General features: G+C 37.0%; 1 protein-coding gene across 4 annotated transcripts in view; it reads left to right on the top strand.

Annotated features, from left to right (window-relative positions):
- Positions 1-13,165, top strand: part of LOC121301606 (rho GTPase-activating protein 24-like) — a 137,943-nt gene that overhangs the window by 109,627 nt on the left and 15,151 nt on the right. For all 4 annotated transcript variants that reach the window (XM_041231170.1, XM_041231161.1, XM_041231153.1 and 1 more), the window contains one exon: positions 4,865-4,987. In XM_041231170.1, the coding sequence (XP_041087104.1) occupies positions 4,865-4,987 (123 nt within the window). The remainder of the gene's footprint in view (positions 1-4,864; positions 4,988-13,165) is intronic.

The raw sequence follows: 13,165 nt of genomic DNA, 5'->3' as shown, positions 1-13,165 counted from the left end.
TAACTGAATTCCCTGGAGGCAGGGTGGAGGACATTTATCTTGTAAGCAACATTAATTGAAGGTATCATTAAACACGGGTGCGCACGTGGCAAGCTGCATTGCAGGCTTCTGTGGGTGACTTCTGCATTGTTGTGCTGCCACTCAGCCTCCCACTGTCAGGAGGGGAGGGACTTCGACTGCTCTTTAATCCCATTGTCTAGCAGCTGGTGCTGGAATTTTAACTTGAAAAGTGGCTTGTGATTTTGTAATGAGTTTGTGCTCATGAAAGAAGGGCTTCCCGTGGTCATTCAGCTGACGTGACAGCTTCTTGAGTGCCTGCAGAGGGTCAGTATAGCATGTCATCTAAATGCTGTTTTGAGTTTGCAGAACTTTGATAAAGTAACAGTGTAGTAAAGGGTAGGTTGTTGACAATGTTTTGTTCAGCTAGAACAGGCACTTGCTTTTGCACAGTAACTGGTTGTGTTTTCAATCCTTCAACTACGTGATTGACAAGACTATTTTACTGAGCAACTAAACGACACCGAAAGGATGGTTTGATCAGATGGAATTATTTAACATAAAAATAAGCACCCATATGAGATATGATTCAGATTTTGAAAGAAACATTTGCTATCAAGGAATATGGAAAATAGACTGCATTTCTCATGTGTACACTACTGTTGTATCTAAAGGTTACAAACATATTGATGACATGTTTTTAAACCTGTATTTAAGTCAGAAACATCTTGAAATAGCTTGGCTCCTAATCTGCCTTGCCTGGTTTTAATGTCTTAGAAGTGTATTTACTGCCTACACTGGGTAGACCATCCACACAGTCTCCATTTATAAAATTATTATTTACATGCTTACTTTGAAAACAAAGTATTGAGTGCACTGAAGGAAGGATCTATCCTGTCTACAGACAATTAAAGGGCAATATTGACTTTAGCTACACTAGAAGCAATAGCTGTTACATGCAGTGTTTATTATTTACTTGTTACAGGGTTTGGTGCAGGTACGTTTATTGTAATAATAGAACGCACAGTTGAGGTCCTTCATTTTACATGGTTAGCACCTGCTTGAGAATGTTTTGTGCAACAGATTGAGATTGAAACTCTAATTAGGACAGTAACTTGCTACTCCTGTCAGGGCAATCATTAATCAGTTTTATGAGACTGTGGCACATCAGTGAATACCTAGCATAATTACAGAATTTAAAATGCATCAGAAAAGAATAATTTGCTAGTTCTACTAAAATGCTAAAACTACATGCAAATAATTAGGTAGAAATATATTTTCAAGGGTAAATGTAATTATAAATCTCCAAACTATCCATTTTCCATTTTCAGTAGCTATGTCACAGTAGTGGACCACAAGGACATACAGAGAGAGTCTGTATTGTGTAATTACCATTCATAACCACTAACATTAAATAGTTTTTGGACCCAGCAAAGGCAAAAGTAAAAGGGCAGGCTGGACTGTGACTGTGTCTGTTTTCTCTCGATAAAAGGTAAAGGGGTAAATGGTAGTGATTTATTATTTCAGTAAACCCTGGTTACTGGGCATTGCTAAGGCAGTTCTGTCAGGTTCTGAAGCACACCTTCCATGCATGTTCTTCTACAATAATTCCCTCAAATTACAGATCTAATGATTAAGATACAATTGTTAAATTAATAAATAAACAGAATGGTGTTGTCCTCGATTAGTTTATACAAAAACATTATATTTGCATGGCTGTATTTATTATCTTAGCTCATTAGCTGTTAATATCTCAATGAAAAAAGAAAAAGATGTTGCACTCTCTTTAACAAGCACGTTTCACACTGACATATTGGTTTTAATGAAGATCCATCAAAACTCAAATTATCTCAATAAATTATTCCAGAACATCAATCTATTTTTACCGCAGCTCTAAATGAAGGAAGACTGTGATTAAGGGAAAAATAGTATTGACAAAACCTGAATGGCAAACTTTCATTTAGCAACAAATCAAGCAATATGTGAGACTAATGTAAAATCCTTGTGCTGTATCACCGTCCCTTATCAGTTACTATATTCACAGTAATAAAATGTTCTTTTATATGTAGTCTCATAAGCTTAATAACCCAGAAGATAAAACACAGAAAGCATCAACCAGAAAATTCAGTCAAATGATCACTGTTACAATCCCCTGTAAAAATAAGCAATTCTTTTGAATGTACTTTTAAAATGATTGAAGATGCTGCTTTCTTATTCAGGCTATTAAATTGCACTTCAGTAGACGGTAACAGAGTGTGACATCAAACTGCGATACAGTAGTTAAGTGTAAAATTATTTAACCCTTACTGTGTAAAGTCACACCTTGTGTGAAAGAAATGTTAGTGCTATAAAGGCAGTTGTTGCTGTGTCTGGTTTTTTATTTGACAGAAGGAGTTCATGAAGATTACAAATAACAGCCGGGCTGTGAAAGCTTGCCAATAGGAACCAGAGCCTCAGTCAGTCATCGTGTTTCCAAGGAAGGTTAATGATTTCTAAAAGATGGATGTTGCCCTTCTCAAAGCAAAAGGCATCTCTGCTGGGCAGCAGTGTTTTCAATCCAGCTCTTAAAGAAATAGTGGTGGCACATATTTTAAAAGTCTGATTTTACTCCTAATTTTTTGAAAGGGTGACCACTCTTACAGCATGAGAAACAAGCTACGTCAGTGTGTGTGTGAATAATATAAACATTTTTAAACTTAACAGTTTTTAATTTATTTAAATGAACATTCAGAGTGAAGAAAGCATATGGTTAAGAATCAAAGAGCATTGAACAATGTGATTTTGTCAAAAATGTCTTTATTTCATAAAACTTTGCTTCATTTAGCAGGCATATTACTGTGGGAAAATCGTAATATAAGTGTGTGGGAACTGTTAGAACACGGTGCACAATACAGTATGTCGATGACAGTGCTGTATATCAGCAAGTTTCTGTTTCCCATGTCATCCTTGGCTTTCAGGGTAACCACATGCAATTTCATTTTTTACACCTGGCACGATATAGTTATTTACTAAATAAAGGCAGAATTCTGTGTATAAATGTAACAAGCTATCTTCTGAAGCACTGCAAGGTGATTGAACACAACAGCTGTGAGTTGCCACAATGGTGTAGTAGATTTGATTTTCAGTCATCTAGACTTCTGATCATCTGTTGCTCCACTCTCTGTTTCAAAGTATTCTGCCAGCTACATTTTTTTATAGGCTGGATGGTAATGAAAAACCGTTTAATGAGTATTTGTTGATAGCAAGTACAGTACAGAGACTTATGGGATGCTTGAATACCTTTCTTGTTGAAAAGCATATATATTACGACTCACCTTAGGGCCAAAGGTATTCTTCATGTAAGTACTGTCGGTATAATTGTGGCTTACTTAGGAAAGTGGATGAGATGTATTTGTTTTACTAGCATTTTGTTTAAGCTAAATCCGGTACCTGACTTTAATTCCCCAAAAACATTTGGCCAATACAGAATTTAAGAATTCAATTAAATAGATCAATACAAGGTTTAGGAAAATGAAGTGTTATTTTAATTTTAAAAAATGTTCCGATGGTTTGGGGTTTTTTAAATTAATTATTAATTATGATGAATATGAACAGAAATGCAGATATCTGAGGCTACGCTTGAAGATGCTTTGAAGATGACAGATTAAAATCTGTCTGCCCTCTTGTCTGTCAAATTTAAATTCCTGAGGATGCCACAGCAACTGTTATAGAAACTCCAGCATTCAAACTTGTTTGTTTTACTGTGAGGGTCAGAAATAGCAACATCCATAATACCTTGGACTGGAACCATACATAGTTTAGTTAATCTCGGTATCAGTTTCAAAGAAAACTATCAGTCACATTATTTCTTTTAACCTCTGCGTTGAAAACAACCAATCTGTGTTTTTCAGATTAAATGTACAGTTTCAAGAAACTGTAAATCGTACTGCTTCCATTCATGTGTTTCATAACGTTATACAGTATGTAAAGGTTTCATGTATTTACTGCTGACAGAAATCTACCCCCAACACCTTTCTGTAATATTAAGGCTGATTTAGGTATAGCTCAATGCAACATTTCATTTGGATATGGCTGCAGTACATACATTATGTAAAAGCCCCAGTATCCATTTAAAGTAATCTACTGTACTGAACCTGCAATTTGTTATGTCCTGTTTTTTTTTTTTTTTTTTTTTAATGCTATGTACAGCTGCAAATACAAGAAACGCTCTGTCTGGTTCTGATGATAGGCTTCAGATTAGTTCCTATTGTCTAGGTATTCATTTTCTGAATAATGAGGGGGTATGGCCTGCTCTTCGGCAAGGGTTTTGCTCGCTAGCCAAACTTCCTGACAAAAGGAACTTTTCCGCCAACTGGGCTGTTGTGTGCCATGTTTCTTTTTCAGCGCCCGCTCTCATTGTGCGCAATCTGTCATCTGAAAGCCTCATTGATGTCTGCCTGAGATTATGGATTAGCATGGGGCCACACTGACCTCCTTGTTCTCCAGCGCAGAGGCTTTCATACAGTGCAGTTCTGTTTTGCGTAGTATTTTGTTTTGTTTGGTTTGTGAATGAACATAAAGCCATTTCCTTATCAGATGGCTCAGCTGTCCTCCTGATTCCCCCGCACACAGCCCCAGGTTAAGCTGTTATGTTTCCAGTTATGTTTACACTCCAGAATTATTTTGTGTTGATCCAACAATGCTAACGATGGGATCCAAATAGTGATCAAATTAACTAAGCCTCCAATGTGGTAAAAGTGCCAGTCTACCAGTGGGATAATAACTAGTGAACTTAGAATCTGATTGGCTGAGTAAGGTTTATGAGCACATCTTATTATCTGGCATTACTGCTTAAGTGATCTAAGTAATCATTCTCTTTGTTCCTCAGGTGGAGATCGGGAGCGGATGACAGCCAATCATGAAACATACCTTCTTATGGCCAGCACCCAGAATGACATGGAGGATTGGGTAAAGACCATTCGCAGAGTCATATGGGCCCCGTTTGGTGGAGGTCAGTTATTACTTCTTTTTTTTTTTCTAAAGTTATTCAATTCAGATTTATTTTACACCCAAATTTGGATGTAGGCAGATAAAGACAAGCGTCACAAAGGTGCAGTGCAACGATTTCTAAGGGTTTGGGGCCTGGGCCTTTTATAGATCTGCAAATGATGCTACCACCTTATTGAAATATGTTTATTTATGTTGGCAACACAACTTACTCTGTGTCATTCAGTATGGGATTCAATGAATCTCATTCCTATTCATTAGGCATATTCCAGAACAGCATTGATATTCTTGATTCTTCTCTCATTCATATATTAGACATACTTTTAGTAGCATCTACAGTAGCTAGCCCACATGCCCTAATCTTATTGTAAAATATATCAATTGAATGTTCAGCTTTCATTCACTATTCCCCAAGCAGGTAAACATTGCTGCAGGAAACTTTTGAGAGCAGCAAAGCAAAGCTTCAGATTTTAACTGTGACAATAAAGACATATCAGATGAATTGTATTTTATTGTCAATGTCCCATTCAAATCCTCAGTGCTGCCATTTTCTTTTTTTATTTATTTTTTATTAAGCCTTTCAATGTAATCAGGGTGTTTTTAGATTTGATGAACACATTTTTGTTTTTTAAATTACATTGTCATAATATGCTGATTACTCAATGGCCTTTTTTCAAACAAGCCTAAATTCATTATAATGAGAGTTTTCCAAAATTGCGAATCCTGTTTCAGTCTACTCAAGTGAATCAGCTTAAGAAACCGCAGAGTAGTCTTGCTGTTGATTTCTTTTGTTGAATGATTATTGATAGTATTATATTGAAAATAACATGATATTGTTTCAATTTATAACAATCATTGCATACCAAACAACTGGACATTGCTGAAAGAGGCCAGCATTAAACGGAGACCAATATACATTTTAAGAGGAGATTTTTGTTTTCACTGACACGCTTTGTTGTCATTCAAGGGCTGCTTGCTCTATTTATTTCTGGTTTACAATGCAGCCACCCTGCTGTCTCCCAGTCATTCTGACCTTATCCATGCCCAGATTTTTCATCCTTAGTTTTATTCCAAAAAAGCATGGAATCACAGACAAGACTGAGACTAGTGGAAATGCAACAAATGAGATTTGCTTACATTTTGCAGTATGTTTGGCAACATAGAACTTGAAGCATATGTGTGATGGGATGAGTGGTCATTTTATGGTAGCCCAGGCTTACGGTAACCCAGGCTAAGGGTGGTGGTGCCAAGGGCACTGGCCAGTTGCCTGATTTCCTTTGTTTAAAATAGTGTTTGTTGGCTAAGTACTGGAATAAAAGATGCATGGAAGCTTGACCACATCTCTTGTGTGTTGTGAGTTCTGCCTACCTTTATGACGGTAATTGGAAAGTGCTTAGAATGATGCATTTTTTGGGACTTTGCGGTGTATAGAAAACACTAAACATGTTTGTAATACATTGAAACAAACCAAAAAACTGCTCATGCTTTTCTATGTTACACATTTTTTTTTCACACCTGATAACTTTGAGACCTTAAAAGACCCCCCCCCCCCCCCCCCCCCCAGTTGTATTAATTAACACTTGTTGTAGCCTGACACCTCCTCATGTCTCTTCTGGCAGTGTGACACTTTTCAGCTCTTTCTGACATGCAGAGTGTGTAGAATATAAAATATGTGAAAAAATAAAATAAAACACATTCTTTTCATGTGTTTGTGTGAGTAACAGTATGTTACAGTTCTTCTTTGAATAAATCTGCACTTTACACCATAGAACCAGTTAGGAGGCCCCATTTGCCCCATATTGCCATTCCACTAGCACACTCTCATCAACAGAACAGAACTAGCACAGACTGCAACCCCCAAATATACTTATAAAGAGGAGCACTGTAATGCTACTTGTCAAAAGAGAATTACTTTAAAATAATTTCTGCAATATATTAGCCTTAGTAGAACACCTGCTAAATCAGTGATGAGTTATCTGTATAGTTAGAAGATGCACTAGGCTGCAGAGATCCATTTTTATATGCCATTCCATTTGAAGCATGTCAATTATTGGCTATTGTTACCTCTTCACGAGTGCTGTGGTCTACCAGGAGTTTATCAGAGTAAATACGCTGGCAATGTAATGGATTCCTAAAAAGGGATTTGAAAGAAGGATGTTGTCAGCACCCCTGCTGGTTTCAGTTCAGGGCATCTATAATGCTTTGTCACAGCTAGACTGTACAACAGCACAGCATTCTGATCGATTCAGTCTGAGATTCTTTGGGAAATCTCTCCCTTATATCATTAATAATCTCTGCTTTACTGCATGGGGGGGACTCAAGGACATGCTGACAAATGTCAGAGATTTCGAAGATAGACTGTATTCAGGGGATAAATCTCAGCAAAGACTGGAGGAAATAAATAAACCATGTGAAACAAAACAAGTCACCAAGAAGAAAAAAAAAACAAAAAAACACCAGAAACATTGAAGAACAGCACAGAACACAACTTGATATGTCCTAAGGACATTTGTTAAGACTGGGGGGAAACAACAAGGCATCTTTTTCATTTGTGTTGGAATTCCCGTTAACTTTTGGGACGGTTTATATTTAATATAAAGTCAATTAACCTATAAAAGCCGATTTTAGATATAGCAAATACTAGGGAAATGTCTAGGGATGGCTGTGCTTTCTTCCCATGCTGCACTGGGTCCAAAGGTTTTGAAACCCAGCACAAATATCACAGCATCAAATTGTTGTTTTACTGGAGGGAGGCTACAACCAGTTCGGACCAGTGAGATTTTAAAATACTGAGGAAGAAACCTAAACTAGTACAGCAGAAAATTTACCTAAACACTGAGCATGATCCATGTGTGGGTTGATATTATGCAATACAGATGAGGCGATTTGTTTTGAAAAATAAATACATTTAAATAAATAAATAAATACATAATACTGGGATGGTACAGGGAATTGCTCATATGAAACTGAAATATAAACCAACAGAAACATCAATAAAAAAATAAGTGTGTGAAGAGCACATTTTAAATGCAGAAAAGGAATTCCCATTTGAGAAAAGTTGTTAAATGATTGGGTTTTGAGAAAACAGGTGGAGGAGGAGCGGCAGACAAACTATTGATATCTTTTTTATTGTAGACTGCTGCAATAAATGGATGGTGTGGCTTACAAATCACACTGAATGGAATCAGAGCTTCCCTTCAGATTGGGAACCCCAGGTGATGAGAGATCCTGTTTCTCTCCACATAGAACATTATATGAAACATAACCCCTTTGAGCAGGGTATACATGCAAATTGAGGCAATCATATTCTTATCAATCTCTATCCAATGCCCATGATCTCTCTTAATATATCCTAACTGAAGTGCTTCCCTTCTGTTCTCAAACTAATTTGATTTAAATCTTTGTTTATATACGATAACTCAAGCTATCAATGAAAGATGAGTGTCCTCAAAGACTGCTCACATTCTAATTAGGCTTGAAAAACATCATGTCAGCTATGGCAGGCATCCTACTACAATATAGAAAAATACTCATTTTAATGTTTATATTATCTTTTTCATGTTGTGTGGAATTACATACAAAGCAGAAATAGCATTATTATATTGTTTTGAGATTCAGCTTTTATTAGGGAGCTCCCCTAAATCCCTTGTTTAGAAAGATACAGGGTATTAGTGCTCTATACACTTACACAGTAGCAAACATTCTTCTGAAACAAAAACTGCAAGTAGTGTCCATTTGCTACAACAATATAAAAATACAGAAAAGAAGAAAACTGAAGATACAATGCAAATTAAATGTGCAATACTTAGATTACAGTGTTGGAGCAAAAAAAGTCTAGAATGTGGGTTTGTTTGAAGCTTTGCTTTTTAGCTGTCGTTGCTGTCAAAGACCGGACAAGCAAAAGTCAAATTGTCTTTGGGTTGCTGTCAGTGATATAGTGTTCATTCCAATTCGAAAGTCTTGTGCTATTTTTCGCCTTTTTGCAGGGCTACCTCTTATCATTAAGATTGCTCTTGGGAGGCCTGCAACACCTAAGGATGCTAAGTGAGACAGAAATAATGAAATAGTGAAATAATTAGCTCAGCAGCATGTATAAAGATATTGCTGCTACAAAAGAAGGCTAAAGTGTAATTGATACTAATAGGTTCTAATTGGGACATGACCAGATATTCCAGTTTTATATGCCAAAAGTGATTATACGCCATTTTTTGTTATGCTAGTGAATAACAGATCGCCTCAATAAGAAAAACAGACTGGTAAACATCCCTATATTTTAGCAGCTCAGCTATTGTCGTATTACTCTGTCTGTTTTCATTTGTGAGATTTTAAAATAATTCATTGAAAAAAAAATGTCTCTCTGATGCAGTGATGTTTAATTCTTGTGAAAGGGTTGTATTAAACGAACAGTTAATTACAAATGTACCATAAGTGCTCTGGAGAAATTTCTCTGAGAAGCAGCTAAAGCACACACTAGGGTCCCGTCTAGGCATAATGTGTACTAATGGCTCTGAGACTCACCACCAACAGCAGTTATGTCCTGTAATTGCAGCTTTGCTGTTAATTCTGATGAATCTGCTATGAATACAAACCATCTGCCCGACTACTAAGATACCAATATTCATCTAAATTATTGAAGGTTTCCCTTTTGTATTTCAATATCCCAGAGCATTACGTTTAGATCATATCAGAGACAATTAAAACAGCACTGCCGGTATAAACATCTCCATGAATCTTCATGTGGTTCAGGGGTGTAATACTTACTTTCTTTCAGCAGGGTGCAGAGCAATGCAGCCCTCTGACCTCAACTGCAATTTTCCAGACAAATAGAGGGTCTGTGCTAAAGTACTTTGATTTTGTCAATGTTACATGTTCTAGTAGTTAATGAATGCTTTATTAATATATTGTTTATGTTCAGATATAAAAAGTGACCCTAGAAATGCTCAGCATGAAAACTCAATTCTTGTTGTATCATTTTTTCCTTTGTTGTTTTTTTTTTTTATTTTAAAGTTTGCACAATTATACAATATCTGTCCACAAATGGAACAGGCCTAGGGCACCCAAATGGAAACTGGATACATTAGCATAAGAATGAACCCGTTTAAAGGGTTAGATCAAATTAATCACACCCCTGTGTCAGGCAAGAGGAATTAATCATGATTTTGGAGCAATTTAAAAATGAGCAGCTTGAGTGGAGTGTTCATTAAATTTGGAAGTTGTTCCAAATGCATCTGTTTTGTTGACTCCAACCTAAGGGAGTATTGACATTTTAAAGTACTACTCACCCTGGCTTGTGGCATTTCATTTCCAGATGACTCTGTCTTGCATCCCGTTTTACAGGAGGGTGGGTCTGAGGTGCAACAGGGTAAAATGCATTCTGGCCCCGGGATCATGCAGTAAAAGAGCAAGGCTACACAAAAGGGTCTTCCTGCTTCCAATATAAACACAAAGTGTTTTTAGCTGGCAGTCCGTGACTGTGTAATGTTTGATCCAGTACTTTTAAAACAATTCATATCTTGAGACCATTCCAAATGTATTGCATCATTATATACAGTGTGTGTGTGTGTGTGTATATATATATATATATATATATATATATATATATATATATATATATATAAAGCAACATCATGTAAGTTTAACAAAAATGTAGAACTTAGTTTTTAAAGCCATAACTTATTTATTGGTCTTCAACAACAATACTCCCAGTGCCTGAGTGGAGGAGGGTTATGATTATCACTTAGTCAGACAGACAGATTTAAGCCAGCTAATACATCTTAGGCATCTTAAAGGGCACTGAAATTTCAAATATTCCTTCAGAGGATGTATTGAGAATGTGGTAGCAGCCAAAGTTCTGGCATTGTGACTGTAACTTTTGCGATGCTTGTTTATAAACCTCCCCTGCTAGATATAACTATTTTGCCCTGTGACAAGGATGGCTTTGTGATGCGACGTCAGACCCGGAAGAAACACACAGCACTGAGAGTGAATGTGAATGCTTGTGCGGTTTATTAATGAATAAACAGATAAAAAGATTAAACAAAAGGCATCGTGGCCAAAACAGACAGACTCTAAACAAACACAGTGAGACAAGCCCACAACAAGTAACGTGCTGATTTAAAGTTACGACTAGCAATTGTAATTTTATTATTTTTATCTTTACCCCCCCAACTCTCATTTCCTCTTCACCGAACACCCAACCCTGAGTGAGTGATCTGTGCATCTATTCAGCTGTGCTGGGATTCAATTTCTAATTAATCATTCACTTGCATCCCAGCACGTAAACTCATTTGTGCAATCCCCCTGTCCACATCCTAATACAAATTTTATCTGCATGTGAAGTGTTTGTGCAATCTCTGTGCCTAAATATAAATAGTTTAAATCAGTCGTGCTACATAGCCCAATTTATACTCTGTGCACCACTATATTCACACCAATAACACAGCACATACAACATAAAACACAAAAATACGCACAGGGGTGGGGCACCATGCCACATTGCCCCACTCCCACGCATGGAAATGTTAGGAAAAACACTCAAGCGTCACTATTTTAAACATGTTAATTCTTCTATCTGCTTAGTGTACATGGAATGCCAGTTTCCATCCCAAATGAGGTGCCTGTTTGTAATCATTTACTCAACGCTGATTAAAATATTGTTTGCTGACTCGGAACTGAGGGTGCTTAGTGAAATGTGTGCTTGGGGGCCGGGGGCGGGGGGAGGTTTGCTGTGGACATTGATTCTATGCAGGGTAAAAACCATTAAGATCTCTACTTCTTGATTAGAGGATAAAAATGGGAGTTTGGGTTGTGAAGCTTGAAAACCGCCTATCAAAGAAAAAACACAATCATGACACAGAAAATGTTCCAAAGGCTTAAGACATTGGCACCACCTGTTCCTGCCAGAGGGGCTCTTAATTGCCTGCTGTAAAGCTGCCACGTGTGACAGCTGCTCAAAGTCAAGTGAAAGTCAGAGCAGGATTTCTCCCCCTTCAAGCCATTCGGTTTTCAGTGCACCAATGAGCTACTCCCTGAGCTTTTAACCAGTGAGGAAGAAAAGATCTGCAAAAAAAAAGTTGAAGAGAGCGCTTCAGCTGCAGTACCAGAGCAGCTTGATGGAAATGCATCAAACCTCTTAAGCATTCCTCACTTGCTGGGAATCAAAATTGAATTGATATCTCCTTCTAAAGAAGATTAAAGGCTTTCTTAAAGGTGTTCTATTGAGGATTAAGCATCTTCTGTTCACATTTAAAACTAAGAAGTCATTTATTGAGTGGAAAAACACCTTTTTCATATAAAGTGGTCTTGCTGTTATATCCTGGGTTTTCATGGAGTTCTTACACAAATGCCTTTTGGATAATGTACAGTACTTGAAGCTAAGTCTGCAAGTTATGCATAGCCTATACTGTTTTTTTTTTTTTTAAACAGGAGGGAAAAAATAGTGTGGAGGAATCTCTGAGGGTGTTCCATGAAGATACATTTATAAAATAGATGTTGCTTCTACATTTGAAAGAAACCAAAGAAAGGGACATCTTAACCTTCCTAATTATTGGAGGGAATAATTATTGTTTGAAAAACCATTTTGCACAAAATGTTAATCTGCTCTACACATTAACTTTTCAACCTGAAAAGGATAGGTCTCAGCACCACTGGTGTCTTAACTATGATCTGATCTCCTGGTTCAGTAATGCTTGAGAATCTCAAATTTGTCTCTTCTGGTGCACTAATGTACCCCAGTTTTATTCAGAAGACAGCCTACCAAAAAATTAAGAGATGCTTCAGTTTCAGAAGAGGTAAGTCATACATAACATTACAACAGGCTGTTCAGTGTAACAGTTGTGCTGTTCAAAGCAAGACAGGTGCTTAACTCAATCTTTGTTGCAAAGGAAGGAAGCTACCTCTTAATTGAACAGCTGATAATTTGATGTGTGAAAGCAAAAAGCACTAATTAGACATCTTTGTGAGCCAGTTGGTAGAGCAGTCTGAACGGTGTGATTGTGGGTTGATTTGTAAGCTGTCAAAACCATCCTTCTTGGTTTCTAGATGGTGGAGCGAAAAGTCAGTCAGATCAAAGAACATGATTATCTACTGTATGACTGCAATGCTATGCTTTGTTGTGCTCATATGGAAAATATGACTGTATACCAAAAATCACACATAAGTAACATTTGAGTAATGGACTATA

This window comes from Polyodon spathula, chromosome 2 (assembly GCF_017654505.1).
Source record: "Polyodon spathula isolate WHYD16114869_AA chromosome 2, ASM1765450v1, whole genome shotgun sequence".
In the NCBI taxonomy this organism is placed as follows: domain Eukaryota; kingdom Metazoa; phylum Chordata; class Actinopteri; order Acipenseriformes; family Polyodontidae; genus Polyodon; species Polyodon spathula.
This window is presented reverse-complemented; position numbering and strand designations above follow the sequence as displayed.